Genomic DNA, 21,118 nt, shown 5'->3' with positions numbered 1-21,118 from the left:
GTCATAAAGCTTAACAACCATGCGTAGAAAGTTAACATATATCAGTTAAAAGCTAACATTTAACCTGAAACAATTCGTTATGTTATCATTTCTCCACATTTTACTCACACAATTCATAACTTTTCAAAAAATTTAAGTGTATTAACTTACATTTCAGGAGGTTCCTTCGGGGTGTTCTAACATTTGGAAATATCTACATCTATAGTAGCTCAAATATGGATCTCCAGACACCCGATATTACGGTTATGTTCCACCATACACTTCACATCATCCTCATTCTTAATCTCAAAACTCAGATCAGGGATCCTTTTAGACTTATAAACCATTGATAACGCATCATAAGGAACCTTCAACCTCTCAGCCACGTCAAACTTAAACTAAAAAAAAAGAGGTTGCACACGTTACCCTTGAGAACACGACTTTCTCACCCAAGGACACCATGCAAATCAGGGGGTTCTTCGCCATAAATAAAAGGGATTTAAGAGGATTTATGAAGGGCACGTTAGGACAAGAAGGGGGTTGAAGATCATAAGCCCTAACCCCATAAATCTGCCATTTGCACCATAAATACACTCTATTCAAAGACGAGTGGGTTAAGAGGATATAGAATGAAGGGAGCGCGCCAAAATTTCCCCCTAAAACGGCCATCACCTCCCCTTAATTGCGACGGGAAGGGTTCGCTAACAATCAGATCTCGTTTTCGAGGCACAGAGAGAAAGATAGGGGTATTTTTGGGTATCTGTGTGCAAATACGGCTGAGAAAAGGGTTTTTAGGGCTCAAGCACATTTTTAAAATTTTTAAGGGCTTTGACATATGGGCCAAAGTACATGGGTCTGGGCCACATGAGAAGTCCACTTTTGGGTCCTTGAAGCAATTTTTCCTTTAAATAAATTTAAAACTTGGACTTTTAAATCGTAGAAAATTCTAAAAAATCGAGAAAAATACAAATACTTTTTTAAAAATAATAATTAAATATTTTAAAATACTAAAAATTTATTTTAACTAGTATCGAAAGTTCATGATCATTACATTTTACACCCCTTAAAACAAATTCCGTCCTCAGAATTAAACCCAAGGACATAGATATGGAAAGAGAGACTCAACTTAACACATATAGACACACAAACACTAAGTTATCATAATATAAATATACAATTCGTTATAATAAAAACAATAGAGATATATGAATATAAATATATAATTCACTATAATAAAACACTAAGTTATCACCATAAATACAAAATGATATTTAATCATATAAAGTAAATATAAAACATTTATAGCACACATATAGAAAAGTATTAAAAACATTCTATACAGAGCATCATTTAGATATAATATTCTATAAATAAAGAAGATGAGAAAAATGTGGATGTAAATTCACATATTGTATATATAAGGCATGAAACATGTTATGAGAATGCATTAGGCATCAATATCAAATATAAGTTATATGGGCAAGTCAAATACAAAGTCAAACAAGCAGAATATGATGATAACAGTTAATAGTAGAAGGTATATAGTATAGATCAATAATATATAGTTAGGGGATATAAAATAAACAAGAATAATGACAAAGCAGAAGTATAAAAAGCATACAATATTACTAGAAAAGCATAAGATATAGGACAAGAATGCAGAACAAATCTGGCAGAAGAACAATAAGATTTATAATAAGGTATACAGAACATACATAATCATAATTTGAAATAACATTAAGTAAAGGAAATAAACATAGATAGAAACACATTAATATATATAGTCAAACAAGCAAAGGCAAATCATAGTAATAATCAACAATAGAATGAAACGATACACAATAATTATTAGCATACAAAACATTTATATAGCACAAGTAAATAATACAAAATCATAGATAGATTCAAAGAAACACAAATAGAATCAAAGTATAAAATAAAAGATATCAAAGCAAAATAGGTAAACAAGATTCATAAACATATGATGTGTATAGAAAATATAATCATCATGTATAATAAGCGTTAAAATGAAAATATATACATAATAATAAGCATATAAAAAGTCTGAATACTCATAGTACTAATCATGTTAACAAGATAAATTATGATGGAAATAGTCATAAAATATTATATAATAAAAATAGACGTAAGAGTAAACAAGTGATTCAAAATAGGCATATTATATATAAAACATAATAATGACATAATTATACATATTCGACATACAATATAATAAATCAAAAATATTAGCAATATTCATAAGGTAAAATAATAAATATAAACAAGATATAATAATAATAATCATTATTGTTTAAAATCAATTCAGATATAGCAATATATTGTATAGTAGTCAAAATTACATAAATTCAATCAATATAAACTTTCATAAATAAAGATGTATAATACATATATGAACTATGGAAGATAAAATAGATTTATAAACAAATGAAAATATAAAAAGAGCATGAATTCGTATAATAAAAACACTAATATATTGTAGATAAACATACAATGATTGATTAATGAACATGTGAATATAAACACCGATAATATATAAAATAGAACACGATTAAACACAGTTAATACTAAAAATGATGAATGACTATAAATTAATAAAAAATAAATATCATAAATATAATAATCTATGTGAATACACTATAATGAAAAGAGAATAGTAATTATAAAATAATAAAAATTAAAACACAACACAAATAACAAAAATAATGAATAGAGAATGAACAACAAATAATGACACAATAAAAGACAAAAATGTCTACAAATACTATAAAATAAATACTATAAAATAACACACATATGCAATGTATATTGTCATAATAGCAAAACAATACATATCGAAAACGAAGCAAACAACAACAAATATGCAATTACACTATAAACAACCCATGAGTAAATACTATACATACTCACAAACGCGCTATTTAGAATTACCTCTTATATTATTTATAAAAATAATAACTAATGTAACAAAATAACTATATAATTAGTAACTCAACTCTAAACCTAATAATATGAATAAATGTCTGAATATTAAAGTATAAATACATTACTCTTAGAAATAACAAAACAATTATGAACATACTAAAACAACCTAACAAGAAAAAACTGACTGATAAGATAACTATGTATTGAAAATGTTGTAAGTTAAAAATAAAAAATAAGAATGTAATGCATATATAGAATATTCAAATCATGAACTTATTAATATATATCACTAAACATACAAACAATATACAATAATCTAAAACATAAGTAAATAATAGATGTTATGACAGAAAACGTACACATACATAATATAGATATGCAAAAATATATTTTAAATATAAGAAAATAATCTGAATATTAGATATGCTATGTAATGTATATGTGGAGTCTAGAGCAATGCAAAATACTTAATGATATGATTTGAACAATTGAAAATATATAAGTAATGATATATATTTTTTTGTGAAAAATATACAATATAACACTATGTGTGGTACATAAAATAATGTAATAAATAATACAGAAATTAATACAATCAAACGATATATAAGTTAAATCAAAGAAAACATAGTGTAAAAATAATAACATATAAAATAACGATTCGTACGGGGAAAGATAAGTTACAAAGAGAGGGTAATCGCGAAGCGATAGGACAAGAACTGTGAAAAACTCTGGAGCCAAAGAGTGATAAGATAGGGACAAAACGAAATCTGTCAAGAAATAGGATAAGGGCTCAAGAATAGTCTCACAGATGAAATATGATATGCATCTAAGTTGTCCATTATATTCTCACTGGTAGGAACTCGGGACATGACCTGCATGGGCCACCACTAAAACCTGTCACACCCCTCTTTACAAAATACAAGGAATCAGAATATGAACAAGCCTGCGATGTATTAGATTGAGGAGAATAAATAAGAATAAACATTCCTCCTCAACCTAATACGCTAAGCGTCAAGAAATAAATACAAAAGCACAGGTCCTCGATCACAGTTAGCAAGAATATAATAGACAAACTCAGAACAAAATATCCATATCACAAGTGAATATCATCCAAGACATAATGAGAATATCCTGGCTCTGGCACATCTCCAAGCTGGACCTGTCCTTCCTCTAAGTCTGACGTACACTAGAGAAAACAGATGTACGTCAGCATGCATGGTACACGACAAGACCTCACAAAAGAAATAGAACGAATGAAAATCCAATGCGAAAAATGATACAACAACAGAAATGAAAAAGAAACACGCAACTGGAAATCCAACAAAATTAACATGCAATCTACTACTAAAACATGATAAACATAAAGCTAACTGCATATGGTAACCGAGTCGAATACTAGCCATCCTAAAAACTCACTGTTCCACATCTTTACAAAACTAACAAGGTCTTCCACAAGACACACAAGCATATTATACGTGAAAATCTCTCCTAAGTGGGGGAGTGATCCCCTCGAATCGTGGAAAATGATTTTAAAATCATTAAGCTCGTGTTTGAACGAGTCAAACGCAGAATTCATGTTCTGGCATGAATACTACGTTTAAACGCAGCATTTGAAAGCTGTGTTAGCATCTTTTGGAAGTTGCGTTGGGCAGCAGATGGAAACCGTGTTGGCAGCATTTAGGAGCTGCGTTTGGCAGCGGATGAAAGCTGTGTTTACAGCATTTAGGAGCTGCGTTTGACAGCGGATAGAGGCTGCATTGGAAGCATTGCTTTGACCCTGGAATGAGACCACTTGTATTTCATTTCTGGGATGTAGACATGAGCTCTGTATCTTGGACTGAAGAGATCGTTGGCTTGTAATCTCTTCTGTCAAAGCGTTATAAAGATCGTCGTTTTGTAATCTTTGCTTTAGCTCCTTAAAATATGAGAGTCGTTAGATTGTAACTCTCGCTATTGATTATGAAAACTATTGAATCAGAGATTTTATCGATTGTCATGAAGGTCGTCGAATTGTAACTTTCTCGATTTACGTGAAAATCTTCTAATTGTAGCATTCATTCATTGATTGGTGTTTGATAGGGATCAGTTATCTACAATAATTTGTAGACAGTCAACACTAACTAATTAGCAAAATTGATTATTTTTCTAATTATTTAGCAAATCGATCATTTTGCTATTTATTTAGCAAAATTGACCTCTTTTTGGCCAACCGGCCAAAAAAAAGTCGATTTTAAAAAACAGTCTGCTTGAAACATACAGGACTAATAGTCCCGTATGTTCTAAAACCCCAACCAAAACACACGGAACTAGTACTCCCGTATGTATTGTTTATGCTAACATAAAAACTCTCCCCCGGCTCTCTCCCTACCTCGTCCTCCTCCTCGTCTTCCGCCCTTACGACCCGACCCTCAGCATCGCCTCCGTCCACCTTAACTCCATCACCTTCGTCCAGTCCTCCTCCATCCTCAACCCCAACGTTGCCGCCTTCTCCCACTACGACTCCACCGTTGTCCTCCTCTACTAAGGATATCAGCTGGGCTTCATGTACATCCCCGCCGGCGAGATCCAAGGCGGCAGGACGCAGCACCTGGAAGCATGCCCCTGAGATCCAAGGCTTTATTGCCACCAATCCATTTGAAATCGTGGTCCCACTGTCACGTCTGCTGCTTCCTCCACCGCCTTTGTCGAACCCTCCGTCGCCAATGTTGTTGTTATTGTCTCCATTGTCGATGGAGAGGGATTGGGAGATGTTGGGGTTTACTGATCGCAAGGGGTAGGAAAAAGATTTGATTTTTATGGCGATAAAGGGGTGGGGATTTAGGGATTAAGGTGTTTGAGACACGGGATAAATGGAGGCGGGTGGAGGCGGCGACCATGGCGGTGACGATCGGCGATGAGTTCTAGAGAGAGGAGCGAGGAGAGAGAATCTTTGCTTTGGTTTTTTCAGCGGAAAAGGACTGACTTTTCTCTTGAGAGGGAGGTAGAGAGCCGGAGGAGGGTTTTTATATTAACACAAACAATACATACGGGACTACTAGTCCCATATGTTTTGTAGTCTCGTATGTTTTGTTTGGGGTTCTACAACATACATGACTACTAGTCCCGTATGTTTCGAGCAGGCTGTTTTTTAAAATCGACCTCTTTTTGACTTGTTAGCCAAAGTCGATTTTACTAAATAATTAACAAAATGGTCGAATTTGCTAATTATTTAGCAAAAAAAAAAAAATTTTTTAAATCCCAAAATAGAAAGAAACAAAAAAAAAATTTACTGGTTAATGGAGAGCATGATTCTAGAGAGCAAAGAGATCGATCAATTCAGTTGGTTGGGTCTGAAAATTTGTCAACCAAATCGGCTCAAACATATTCTAAGATGGTATCTAAACAGTCAAAATTCGATAGGTTTAAAGGATTTGGACGGATTAAGCAACTCTACTCAATGTATAGTAGTATGTGCATCGACATATCGAGTATAAGTTGATACATCATTTACCGTAATGCGATACGGTGGTGGTAGTGCGTCTAATAGGATAGATTTCACCACAAGTCTATTCTGTATTAGTTCATTTTAGTTACTATAATTGTAAATTTTAGATGTAGTAGAATGAAATTAGAATTTGTTTGTCTATGACCATGGCCATGATGAGTTATGATGCGTGTGCATAAACGTATGTGCTAAAATGAAATACGAAGGACGATGGCATTTGAAATTCTTGATGAAGTCCCCGCTTAAAATATAGCTAAATTGAGCCCTTAAATTAGTTGAGAGATAATTTGCTGCTCTATTGCGCTCTTCAACCAAGCATCACTGCATGTGTTAACTCATATTCTGTGCTTCTCGATTAAAATTGTTTAATAAATGAGGTTGGTTACTCACAATCATCAGTATCTGGGTTATATTGGTTAATTAAGTCCCTTCCGAATTTGGCTAGAACTTATGATTTTGCTGTCCAAATATAGACTCAACCCTAGCGTTAAGCGTCAAAGTTTCATTTGATTTCATATGCTCATAATTAGATGTCCAATTGGTTATCAAATATCAATGCTATTCATGGCTATCAGCTTTGAGTAACTATTATGAAAACTGAAGCATTGTTATGTCATGGAGCGTTGCTATTGATGCTAATCATGAGTATTTCTTAAGTTGATAATTCTGCTCAAAATGTAAAATATAGTCACCGCTATCGAACACACATGAAAATTACAATCACAGCAGCTATAGACTAAAAATCCTACCAGAATCTTGCACATCATAATTATTAGTTAGTCTATCTACATTCCAGGAAATTCATACGCTCCATGGACACAGCAAAAAGTGGATCGTCGTGTGTCTGCTGAAGGATGAAATTTCTCAGAGTTCACAACTACATTTATTCATGCCCTGACTTGAGGTTGATACAACACAAAATATTAAATAAATATAATCATCATACAAATAACTTCCTTCCATGAGATTCATTTAAACAAATTATTTTACAGACTTAAATTTGGAAATATGCTTGCAAAATGAACTTAATACAGATATGATCATATATAAAGCCATTAGTGATTTAAGGTTACAAAGTTACAACCAAGCCCTTAATACAGAAAATTACCGTCACAAAGGGTACAAACTATAACTTCTAACCAACATGCCACATTAATTGCTATTCCTTTAGTCATACTTTGATTCTGGGATGATACAACACAAAATATTAATCAAATAGTAAGTATACAAATAACTTCCTTTTCTAAGATACATTGAGCTATGCCTGAACCAACTATTTTGCAGTATTCAATTTGGAAATATTCTCTCAAAATGAAGATAATATTATCTATAAAGATGATCAAAGATCAAGCCATCACATGTAGTCCATAGAATCGTTTAAGGAAAGATTGCTGAAAGATTGGCCGTTGGGGGGAGTTTGAGACTGATGAGCATTTGGATTAGGCAGCTGCTGAGGCCGAGAGAAGAACTGGGAATGTTGAAGACCTCCTCGGTTAAAGGCATTTCCATTGATGTTAGGAATCTGTCCTGTTGCTATTTTAAGGCGTTGAACTTCTTCTCGCAGTGCATCATTGAGAGCTGTAGAAAAAAACAGGAGCAAACCAATATCATGTATATTGTATATGGTTGAATAAAAGCCAGAGGAAGATGGGAAAATATAGTAAATTCATACATGCGCATGCGTTCGTGTGTTTGTGTGCGTGCGTGCTTGTATATAGCCCCTATCAAGCTTAAACAACATGCAGACTGTTGAAACTAATTCAGCTAAAATTAGTGGATCTCAAACAGGTTTTCATGATTTATAGATCGCATGCGTGTATGTACATGCATACACACATAAACACATTGGCTAACCTATAATTTGCGATATTTTATTTTATTTATGTAACTCATATATGATACGGCATATGCAATGTCGAGTTTTATCAGTTTATCTCATACTATATGTGTCTACATCTATTTTCTTCTTTTCTGATCCATGTCCGTATTTGATTTGGATATGGATACAAATTTTCCTTACAGAAACATATTCCTCCATCCGTGGTTAGTGAGTGGATATGCACATGGTAAATGTTACATTGGACCATATCCATCCATTTGCACCCATTGCAGCTCAGCATAGTCACATCATATCCTAAGAATTGTTATAGCATATGGTCATTAGATATATTGAAGATGATAAGAGATAATAAAATGTTTGAAATCCCCCCGCAAGTGGCAAGTGGTCTAGCGGCTGGGGCTTGGGGCGTTGGCACAAAAAGGCCAAGGGTTGATATGTGTCTCTAACATATCTATCTCCAGTTTCTAATTACTACGCATTGCAACACTTGTGCTATTCACTTGGGTCTGAATTGCGAAAGGGGCCCAGACCCCGAGTTTACTTGCCAGTACAAAGCGAAGGTTCCTCACAGGAAAAAAAACTCTAAATAAAAAAATATTTTAGAAATAGCGAACCACCTTTTTTGACAGAATCAAAGAGCTCACATAGTAGATCTGAATGATGAGAAAATAATAGTCTTTTTAAGTGATATAATCTTTACTCATAGGTTGACTAATCTGACATATTTCAGAACATATTAAAAAAAAACAAAGGAATGCAGTCAGCATATGACTTGCATAAGAAACTAATAAAAAGGTATTTGCTGGTTAACTTTCCACCTTGTAAATTATGATCAGGAGATTAATATCGGAATTTCATACCTGAGATATATGATTAGAAAAATCAATTCATCATTATTTTAAGTTAGTTTTTAGAATCCTGCTTTCTCCAGACCATCAAATGAAATCAAGTATAGGCACTTATGACAAAGTGTATAAATACGACAAATCATTATGCTGATCAATAGCAAAGTCGGTAATCTACCGACTGTTATTTATAGATAGTTTCTAGAATCCAGTGAAACAGAGCTAAAGATTAACATATGTGACAACATACAGTTATGACATACCATCACGAAGATGAGCCTGTTGCTCCATAGCTTGCAGCCGCAATTTCAGTTCCCTATTCTCATTAGTCAAACCGGTAGTGTCCCTCTGTAATATAAGAAGAATAAAAATTAGAACTACTAAGGATTGGGCCAAAATGGAGTAGAAACATATAATTCAGGAACTTAGAAGGGTCAGGTTTGGATGCCTGCTGTCATGATATTCAGGAATGACGCAAAATAAAAGTTTTGACTTGAATTAAAAATTATAAAATCATGATTTCGTATATCACACCAACTTTCCAATATTTGTTTCCTGGTGAAAATCCTGCTTACCTGTTGAAACTTATCCGAGTCTCCCTCACTTTCTTTAGCATAATTATTCTAGAAAACCATGTATCAGCCAACACAATTAGCCAATGTAATTGTGTCACATTCAGACGAATCAGACCAAAACGAAATGTGCCACACTGATTTGTAACAACAATAATTATAAACCATCAACAGCTTTTCCCCACTGTTTCATTGCCAAATCCAGTTTTACGATTCAAGGCTTAGATTTCTGCGATAAGCAGAAAGGAAGAGAACAGAAGTATGGAGAAGTTTGATTCGCCATATCAACTAGATAAAGAATACCTCATGAATCTCAAAGTTTCCTTGTATGATTATTACCCAAGTATCATATTATGCCTTGTTTAAATTCTAAATCAGCGTCACAAAAGAATAAAACTCCATTTTATGTTAGTATATACTAGTAACCATGTCTGATCTGTAGACATCCACAAGTTTTATTTATTTATTTATTTAGGGAACAGCCACAAGTTTTTGTTTGCCTTCAAACATGGAAAATATTTGAAAGAGAGAAACTAGGAGAGGAAAAACTCTATAACCAATTGAACCTTCCCTCTAAATGCCATCCTACTTCCAAAATAAATTGAGAACCTCCATTAGCAATAACTACTCTTACTCAAAATTTTAGGACCCAATATTACTTCAAGTACTACAAAAAATACCTCCTAGTTGATTCAGCGACTCATACATGACTCTCCTAATTATACTCCCTTTTTTTTCTTTTTTCGCTGTTTGACTACTCTTCACACAAATCAAATACTAACATGATCTGGAACTTATATTTCCAGCATTCTGTTCTGCGGAAGTGTCAGACAACAATTACCCAAAACCCTAGCATGACAGGGTTACATGTATTGAAGTGTGTGCGCGTGCGTGCGTGTGCGAGTTATGTGTGTGTATGACATAAAAAATTTAAAGTATTGAGTTGCTATTCATACTTGAAGTAACCAAATTATGTTAAATGATGTAACAAACTATTAGCTTTTGTTAAAAGGAGTATAAGATATTTTACCTTACCTCAAAGGTGAATAAAGATTTGAATGTAGGAATATAGATGGACAAGTGTGTTGCATCAAAATGAGTCAGCCGTACTTAGAGAAAGTGCCCAAAAAAACACATTCTTTCTAAGCAAAAAGTCCAACAAAACAGAATTGATTGTAATTTTAAGAATTCCATATTTCTGCAATTAGTTTAAACCAATCCCAACTCGGAGGGTGGTATACATTATACCTATATCCAATTTCGTGCTCCTATCACATTACTCGTGCATAATCAAAGGATTGAAGCTTAGTGTTGATATTAAAGGTCTAAAAAATAGCATATCAGTATCCAACTTGTCATGATTTTAAATGTAAGTAACCTAGCATGGATCATAACAACACATCCATCTACGGGTTCATCCTGATAGTCTAAACAAAGCTAATGAACTCCATAACCCACCGCAATCATGAAATTGGCCAATGGTAAATTTGTTCGTAATAGCACGAACAGTGAGATGAAAGGAGATTCCCCATAAGAATATATACTAGTTATGGAAAATAGTAGTTCACCAAGGATGTAGTGTCAAAGCAAAAATATTCAATAGAGGCCATATTATACCTGAGTTCTTATTTACCAATGAAAAAGACTTGCTACAAACAATGAACAGAAAAATCGGTCAAAGACTACAAATCAAAATTTAACAATATGCGATGAAGCAGATAAATGGTCTTTACCTGCAAGAGAGTTAGCTGTGCCGAGAGAGTGGTAGCCTCTGTCTGCAAAGTCTGCACCTTTCGTTCAAGTTCGCTGGTATACCGAATCTTTCTCTCCTTTGATCGAGCTGCAGATTGCCTATTTGCAAGAATTCTACAGAACAAAACAAAATATGAAGCTCAATTGCAACGATGTTACTGTCTAAATAAAGTAAAAAAAATACTTAGAAAAAACATAAATTGAATGCACCACCATTCAATTCAATAATAACAACTCCTTTTACATTTACTTGGTATCTTTTCTCAAGTTTATAAAAAACTTAGGAGCTGAAATTAGACTTTTAGAATTTAGAATACTGTCCTCACTATGCTCATGCTCTCTTGACAACTTAAGCTTCAAGAACTATAAGAAAAGAACTTCACCATTATGTTCTTATACCATTTACACAATAGACAGTAGAAAAAGATCATAACTTTATTGATGGAACTAAAGGCCTAAATTGAAACAACTCATAGAAGAAATACAGCTAATCAAAGACTCAGTAAAACTCCCATCAAACTCAGGAAAAAATGAGCAAAAAGGGCCCAAAGGAAATCCCTACTTAGAATTTGAACTAGATTCACGAACAAATTAGGTAGAAAAGATCACTATCCTAATCCAGAACCCCAAATTTCCAAATAAAACACAAAATTAACCATCAAAAGCTCAAAAAGACGGCACCTTTTAGCTCTCTTAGGATCAATCAACGAGAGCTCCGCCAGCTTCTCCGCCGCCATCGCCTTCTTCGCGTAATCCGACGACGTCGCCGTCGACGAATCCCCTTCATCCATCGACCCACTCCTCTGTGCCGTGCCCCCACCAGCCACCGCCAGACCCAAACCCTAGATTCTCAAAGAACGCCGCGTCCACCGACAGGCTCCTCCGTGGTGGGCCCCGCCGCCGCAGGCGCCGCGGCGTCCCGGCTTCTGGTTCGATCTGGCGGTGTCGGTTGCGGCAGCGGTTGGCCCACCGGAGGACACGTCATCGGAGAGTGAAGGGAACTCGATGTCGGAGATGTTGAAGTGCGGGGTCGAGTCGAAGAGGAGGTCATCGGGGAGGCGGAAGAGAGTCTCCGAGTGGGCCGGCGGTGGCCGATCCGGCCCTAGGGTTTGGTGGCGGTGACGGTACCGGGGCAAAACGATTTATGGGGTTCGGGTCCATGGGAGAAGAGTAGAGGAGGACGGCGGCATAGAAAAATGAGAGGAGAAAGAGTGGAGTTATTGAGAGTGGGAATTAAAATGTGGAAGGTGTTTAAGGGCGATAATTTTTTTATTTTTTTATTTTTTATTTTTTTATTTTGGGAGTGTTTGACAGTTTGTTGGTCGCTAATTTTGATGATTAAGGTGGGGGATGGTCCTTTTTAACTAGCTTAAGGCTAATTATCACTTGTATACCCTATTGTTTCAACTGATTTGGTAGTTAAAAAATATCCTAATTTTTTTAACTTGCATGTGTATACCCTCACTCACTTATTTCGGTTGCACTTAAATACCCTAAAGCTTTTACAATTAGTACTTAAATACCTTAAAGTTTCTAAAACTTACACATAAATACACTCGGTTATGCAAGCTTGAGGGTATTTAAATGCTAGTTTTAAAAGCTTTGGGGTTAGGTGTCAAATTTAAACATTTTAGGGTATTTAAGTGTAACTTTTAATAGCTTTGGGGTACATTAGTGCTATCAAAAATATTGAGGGTACATAAGTATGAGTTTTAGAAACTTTAGGGCGTTTTCTTACTATCAAATACATGTGATGGTATACAAGTGGAAAATAGAGGAAACAATAGGGTATATAACTGACAGTCAAGAGATTTTTTTGATTTACTTATACCAGCACAAAATTAGTTGTGTAGGCAAATGAATATAGATTGTTATTTGGGTAGTTCGCAAATAAAAAGTAGACTTATTTGCAACTTTAATGACCTGAAGATTCACCCTTTTTGGAGTTTGATATCATTAAATTATAATTAGACAATTTGATACCTCAAATCAAAATGCACATATGCAACATTTATTATTTTTTTAAGAACATTGTCGTCAAAGAAAAGTTAACGAGAAATAATTTATCAAATTATAATTTTCGGAACTCGGGAACAGTAAGGAACAATAGTTAGGGACTATTTGGTTGTATGTTTTTACCATGTAAAAGGATGGAAAGTATAAAAAAGTGGGTCCCAATGTCAGCTTTCATCACTTTAAATTGTTTGTTTGTTTGTAGTTGTGAAAATAGTGTAAAGTGATTTCATATGCAGATGTGGCTTGTAAAGTGATTTCATAAAAAAAAGACATGATTTTAGTAGAAAGCTGACATTGAAGTCAGAAGAAAAAATAATAAAAAATAATTACAACTAATATGATCATTTGAGTAGGGATCGCTTTTTATATTTTCCAAACAAACAATTAAAGTTACATTTACAAACCAAACAAGCAATTTATGATTCCAATGGAATAAAAAACAAACAAAGAAAAATATAAAAGTGAAATTGATGAGGTGAACAACAACTTTTCAAGTTGTGTCATAAATACATAATTTTACCAACAACAACCAAACAGCCCTAGACCGTTGGGGAATTAATTGTCAATTTTTATTGATAAATTTATGCTGGGTTTTTTTTCACTTTTTTTAATCTATTAAAGAGGACATGCTTTTAAAAAAAAAATTGCCCAAAGGACTAGATTGCATGTAAGTACAACCTCAAAGCATTTTTTGATATCTCATGTAAATTTCGCGGGCACACATAGGGGTGTGCATGGTTCGGTCCAAACCGAAAAAACCGACCGAACCGACCAAAAATCAACGGTTCGGTTCGGTTTTAACTCTCAGCCGGTTCGGGTCGGGTTGAAATTTTTTCAACCCGAACTGCCCGAACCGACCGCCCATTACCCCTACCCATTTAATAATCCGTCGAACGACTCAAGTCTCGAACCCGACCCGTGTTCCCTCATGATAAAATCCCAAAATCTAACCTAGCTCTCCAAATCTTCTCCATTCCAACCTCAGATCCAGCCGTCGCCGCTCCAGAGTCTAGCCCTACCGCCCTCCGTCAACGCCCTCCGTCTCCCTCAGATCCAGCCGTCGCCGCTCCAGAGTCTAGCCCTACCGCCCTCCGTCAACGCCCTCCGGTCACCGCTGCGATCCAGCCGCCGCCGCCGCTCTAGAGTCCAGCCCTACCGCCCTCCGTCAACGCCCTCCAAACTCACACCCGGTAATGTGTAGTTTATGGTTTACTTCTGTTTCGGCGTAGTTAGTTGATTTTAGAGGGTTTGTGTGACAGGCTTTTGTTATGTTTTTTTTTCACTGTGTAGATTGGAGATTTTGGGATTATGGGTCTTTTTCATTTATCCTGTGACATTAATTTGAATTGGGTTTTGTTCTGATATGTTAATAATTTTTCTTGTGTTGTGTCTTCAGGATTCTTCTAAGAGACAGGGGTGTGAAGGTCAAAGTTGGAAAGCACCTGCAGGTTGATGAATATGTTTATCTTGCTTCTTTGTTTTGTAGGAGCTAAAATTAAAATTCATCTGTCAGTTGCTAGTTAACTCTTGCAGAAATGAGAAGTATGATATAACATATGTCACTAAATAAATGCTAGATTTATTATTTATTTATTTAAAAAGGTGATGAATTTAATCACTAGCTTCGTTGTTATAGTTAAAGAGTATCTTATTTCTGATAATTTGTATTATGAAAAACAGGGAACTATACTTGTAACTGCATGAGGAAATTAGTATGAATTTTGCCATATAAAATGTTGTTTAAGACAGTATATACATTAAGTTAGGAGTCTTATGGCTAAGATCGGTTTGTTTGCCTGTATCTGGTGTCAGGTTCTTGAGTTTGATCAAAATCTATAGAGGAATGGCCGGTTTAGTCGTGTCCAGCAATTAATTCATTACTAGTTGAGAAACCTTTAAATTATCTATATAATCCTTGCTAATAATACAACTGTTCATCTGATTATGTTCATCTGATTTTGTTCTGTCAGTTCGATACTCATTTAGATCAGTTAATGAACATTGTTGGAACGTCCACATGTTGAGCCTTTCATCTTTTGCTTTCTCTTTTCGTAACATGGTTTCTTTCATGAATTTTGGTCTAAATTGATACCATGAAATCTAATATGTGTGCTTATAATGCATCATGTTTTATTTACAAAGGATTAGGACTTACAATGGTGGAGTTAGATGTCGACTTTTTAGATGAATAGTCAGTCATTGGATATTGACATCCTAACTGCAGCCTTCCTAGTTCCTCCAACTTGCAGGGTTGGATGGATTAGGACTTAGCTAAACATATGCATCATGCAACTATTCCTTAACTTTGTTATTTGTAATGATTTTCATACTGTTCTTACTTCTTATAGAAGCCACTCATCACTCATTATCATCTTCAATTGAACCGACAATCACTGATTTGTAAGAGCTTTCATGGAAGAACACAGGTAATAATTGTTTATATTTGGGTAAGCTGATGTTTGTTTTTAGACTGGAAATGATATGTTGCCTTGAACAGCAACACGAGCTCTCATTAATTTGCTTTTTTTTTTGTATATTGCAGGGCGAAGATGAGGATGACGACTGCTTATTAATTCAATGAATGTCAAATTATTCTGATGTTGTTTCTAGTAGTCCAGTAACATTTCAAAAGAAAACTTGATGCTTTGTGTTGATTGAAACTTGATTTGTTTATTTGGATGCTATTTCAATGAGACCTAGTACGGATGATTGGTTCAGTACTTCAGTCTTCAGTGACTTCAATCCGTTCAGACTTTGTGTTGATTGAAACTCCAGTAATTACAACTTGATCTGAAATATTAAGCACTAACTTGTCTGAAACTTGATCCGTTTAGACTTTGTGTTGATTGAAACTCCAGTAATTGCAATTTAGTATGCGCTTAGACTTGTGAGTGATTGAAACTTGATCTGTTTGTTATCATCTAAAATGATTCAAACATATGTTTGCACCTCTAAATTACATTGGTCCAAGCTGTATACATCATATATTTGATGAAGTTAGAACCGAACAAACCGAACCGCACCGAACCGACTTACAACGGTTCGGTTCGGTTTTGAATTATAGGCGGTTCGGTTCGGTTGTTCAAATTTTGGTAAAAACCGAACCGAACCGACCGATGCTCACCCCTAGGCACACACATGCTTCTCTCCTTTTCTTTTTTCCCCCTTCTTTTTATTTTTATTTTTTTAGTTTCTTTTGTGTGTGTGAAGAGAAAGACGTATCACAATATTGAAAAAAAAAATGCAAGTACTTTTTATTTTGTACAGGACTAGAGACTCTATCATAATATCACTATAGAATGAAGTTATCTATATATCCCATTCAAAGATAGAGGACGGCTCATATTCTTCTTTTAGGGGGTGTTTGGTTACATTTCTATAAATTATAGGAAATGTTTTCCATCCCAAATTTGATTTCCTTGTATTTCTTAAAAAAATTATAGGAAAAGTTTTGAGAAGTTAAAAAGTACAAATTTTCTTATTTTTTGTATTGTGCTTGTTTGGTTCAAAACAAGAAAATGAGAAATAACTTTTGGGAAAATAGCAACATTTCCTATAATTTATAGAAATGTAACCAAACACCACCAACTTTATAGAAAAGTGAGAACTTTGTAGAAAAGAGTTAATGAGTTTTATTATTTAAATAATGAATGCGTCAGATTTCCAAGAGATTTCCTCCCATTTTAGAAGGAAATTAATTTCCATAAAATTTGGTACTTTTGGGCACTTTACAGAAAACATTTCTGTAATTTTTTTTGGAGCCAAACATAGTTTATAGAAATGTATAGAAAACTCTTAATTACATAAATGCCATGCGTCAGTACTTTTGAGAAAATATTTCTCAAAAACAATGTAACCAAACACCCCCTTAGACAGCATTACGCTATGTCACTGCCTTTTTTTAACAGTTATAAATATAAATAATTAAAGCACAGGCATACAAGTGTAAGCGTATAGTCCACTACTTTTAGGATAATAATCCAAAGACGCAAACATGGTAACGGGAAAATATTAGGTCCCATGTAATCAGCAATCAGCGGATGGAGACAGGTGATATAAAATCAGGGAGCGGATCTGAAGTTAACTAGGTGTGATGAGTACGGTGTACGGATCCATTTTACTCCTTTTCAGAGTTTAAAAAATAAGACCTTTTATTTGGGACCATGAAGACCATGAAGATCAAACGAAAATTGATGCCACAAAAAAGATCAAACGTAAAACAATAATGTGTCCCTTTAGAAAGATTTCTCCTCCTTCTTTTCTTTAAATTTTTTTTTTCTTTTGCAACTGAAATCTAGAAGGCTTCCTATATCTAAGGAAGACGACCGAGTTCAAGCACTCACAACATTGGAGAACTCAATACTTACAAGAAAAACCCTAAGAATTACAGCTCACTTTAAATCAATCACAATTTCAAGACAGCCAGCAAAATATTTGAATATGGGGTCGTTGAGTAAGGAGTAAACCTACTCAATCATTTTGGACTCCGGTGGGTTTTGGAAGTATTTCTTAGACTTTCAAGTGTTATTAAAAATTTATTTGGTTATTGCTGGCGGAGGACAAGAGTAGACGCTGCATATAATGGAATATGTCATGCGCATGATTTGGATTATGTAGATCATGATTTGGAGCATGAGTGTTATGCTCGTGCTCACATAGATATAAGTCTGAGTTCTTTATTTCATATATCAAGATTTTTATCTCATTTGGACTTACATTCTAAATTAAATTTGCACTTTAGCAACTTTGTGCATAACAACTGTTGATGTTAAATAATCAAACATTTAATATATGGTGGGGGTGAGATTGATTAGGGGCCACTTACTTCTCCGACTATCTGATTTTGAGTTGAGTGGCTTTCAGCCTGCATAAATAGCAACTCATGAGAGAACAGGGACTGGTTCCCCCGTGATTCCTCCGACGATCAAGTCAGTTAATAAACTTGAGTGGGGAAATGAAGAACTGCATGAGTTCTTAACGGTCATGCAGCATAGTTTTTAGATATTGCTTAAAAGATTAGATCAAATCCGATTAGATAAGAGATCCCATTCATGTTAGAATAGTATCTCTATTGATACTTGTGGTATAAGGGGTAGAACGGTCAATTCGGCCGAGCACAAGATAGCGGTAAATAAGTATAGGCTGACGGCTGCGTCAGCACCTACTTTACGTGTGTCAGTCAGCGAGTGGAAGAGAGATCACCTCAGTATTTAATGTGAAGTGATTGGCGGCATGATGGTGTCAACGTGATCCGATGAGTCATGAAGACTATTGGGGCTAGAGGTATGATGCGTATGCCAAGCATTAAATACGACGTTGACGTGCTATCAGCAGGAGAGGCTCGAGGTTGAAGTCGTCCTTTAGCTTGGCCGAGAAAGGAAATGCGGAACTCTAAAAATCACTCATCTTATATTTGCAGATTACTTGTTGTTATTTTCTAAAGGTGATACATATTCTGTGCAAAGGCTATATCAGTGTATCAGACTATTTAGTGTAGTATCAGGTTTAGAGGTCAATCCTGATAAATGCTCCATCTTCTATGGAGGAGTGGAGGAATCAGTTAAATCATCCATAACCAATATATTGTGATTCTCTAAGGGGTTTATGTCATTTAAATACCTTGGAGTTCCTCTTATCTCCAAAAGGTTTTCCTACATGGATTGCAATCCTCTGTTTGAGAAAATCACAGGGCAATTACAAAACTGGACAAGGCACATGGATTTGTCATATGCTGGCAGGTTACAAGTTATTAAAAGTGTCATTCTTGGCGTGCAAACCTTCTGGACATCAAATTACATTTTACCTGTCAAGGTGCTCCACAAAATAGATGAGATGTGCAGGAAATTTTTATGGGGTAAAACTGATCATTCATCCAGGATTCCTCTTGTAGCATGGGAGAAGTGTGCTTAGGGATGAAACAGGGTGGCTTGGGAGTCTATTCAGCTCAAACCTGGAACATTGCATCTGCTCTAAGAAGTATTTGGTTCATTCATACCAATAATGAGTCATTGTGGATCAAATGGATCCATGGCAATTATCTCAAGCATAGTGATATTTAGCAAGTAAATGCAAGATTGGGAGATTCTTGGATGTGGAAGCAATTGATTAAAACAAGAGATAAAGCATTGGCTGAGTTTAGAGGTGTTGATAATTTGAAGAACCTCATCATGTCTTGCCATATAAATTCTAAACTAAAACTGTCAGCCTTGTATAAGGTCCTTTCCCCTGCAAATAACACTGTGTCATGGCATAATATTGTTTGGGGTAGCTTAAATGTTCCTAAACATTCTTTTATCAGCGGGTTGGAAATCCAGGATAGGCTCCTTACGTAGGATAGGCTACTGAAGAGAGGAATCATCAATGTAAATCTTTGTTGTTTACGTTCGGGTGCTAGCATGGAATCTAGGGACCATTTGTTCTTCGAATGTTCCTTCTCCTACACATTTGGAACTGCGTCATGGACTGGTTGGAATTCAGGAGGAAGACATGTAATTGGTGTCAGCTAATGAATTGTTTCACGAGATCGAGAGGCAAAAGTTTTTAGCAAAAGCTCGGGAGATTGTCTTTGACGGCCTCGATTTACAACATTTGGCGAGAGCGTAATGCAAGGCTCTTCGCGCAGAAATTAAGTAGTCCAGATTGTTGGCCTCTTTGTTTTGATGATGTTTAACAAACAATTTATCACTAATATTATTTGTCTAGTATTTGTGTTTTCTTATTTATTGTAGACAAACAACGGGTTAGAGGATGGGTGGAATCGAGCATTCACGATCATATCCAATGGAGGTTGGCGGAATTGTGAAGTGAAGCTACGTAATTCTAGTTGAAGATCCAAGTTCAAGCTTCATTCGTAAGTTTACCAAGACGAGCTTAATTGAATATCAAGATAGCTTGGGTAAATTTAGTTTTAGATTTATATTATATGTGTTAGTACTTTAAGCTCAATCATATACACACATACACGTTTTGGTTTTGTATATATATAGTTATATATATATACATATATGTTTTGGTTTGGTAGTTTTCAAGTTTTAATATGAAATAATTAAATATAATTAAAAAATATATTTTTGTTTCATACTTACATGCATATATATGATTTCATCAATATCAATTTTATTTAGTTCAATGAAATCATATTTACTTTTGAAATGTTTGCAAAATATGCAATTTTATGAAAATATTATTTTCTTGGTTTATGGACTTAATAATAATCATATACATCTTTTATTAAGTCTATATAATCATTTTGTAATGTTTCAAAACATGGTTAAGCTAAAATGTCAAAACTCATATGTTTAAATTTTTATGTTTTGGACTATTTTATAAAATGATGATATTTTTATTTGGGAGGTCCTTTTTGAAAACTAGTTTTTGTAGCATGTGTATTATCATGTCTACAATCATTTTCCAAAGTTTTATATTTTTCTGAATTTGTTTGATATTTTTAAATAGGTTTTTAAAATCAGAAAACTATTTCAGACATGTCATTTTCATATATCAGTTTGCGGTTGACCGCCACGGTCGACCGCCTTGAGTCCAGAGACTCAGAATATTTTTTGATGGCTCACGGTCGATCGTGACTGTCGATCGTGACGGTCGACCGTGACGGTCGACCGTGACGGTCGACCGAATGTAGTCCAGAGAGTTTTGCGGCCGACCGCCACGGTCGACCGGATGTTTC

General features: G+C 34.8%; 1 protein-coding gene across 1 annotated transcript; it reads right to left on the bottom strand.

Annotated features, from left to right (window-relative positions):
* LOC109830380 (transcription factor RF2a-like) lies at nucleotides 7,422-12,400 on the bottom strand. Its single transcript, XM_020397631.1, has 4 exons — nucleotides 12,100-12,400; nucleotides 11,400-11,532; nucleotides 9,358-9,442; nucleotides 7,422-7,987 (listed from the first exon to the last, which is right to left on the bottom strand). The coding sequence occupies exons 1-4, from the start codon at nucleotides 12,207-12,209 to the stop codon at nucleotides 7,764-7,766; spliced, it is 552 nt and encodes a 183-aa protein (XP_020253220.1). The 5' UTR covers nucleotides 12,210-12,400; the 3' UTR covers nucleotides 7,422-7,763.

This window comes from Asparagus officinalis, chromosome 2, assembly GCF_001876935.1.
Source record: "Asparagus officinalis chromosome 2, Aspof.V1, whole genome shotgun sequence".
NCBI lineage: Eukaryota > Viridiplantae > Streptophyta > Magnoliopsida > Asparagales > Asparagaceae > Asparagus > Asparagus officinalis.
This window is presented reverse-complemented; position numbering and strand designations above follow the sequence as displayed.

Excerpts from the sequence above, each read along its gene's own strand:
- LOC109830380 (XM_020397631.1), bottom strand. The coding sequence starts at position 12,209 with ATGGATGAAGGGGATTCGTCGACGGCGACGTCGTCGGATTACGCGAAG. Across the intron at positions 11,533-12,099 it reads GATCCTAAGAGAGCTAAAAG|AATTCTTGCAAATAGGCAAT; the intron begins GTGCCGTCTTTT and ends TTTGTTCTGTAG. Across the intron at positions 7,988-9,357 it reads ACAGGCTCATCTTCGTGATG|CTCTCAATGATGCACTGCGA; the intron begins GTATGTCATAAC and ends TTTTTTCTACAG.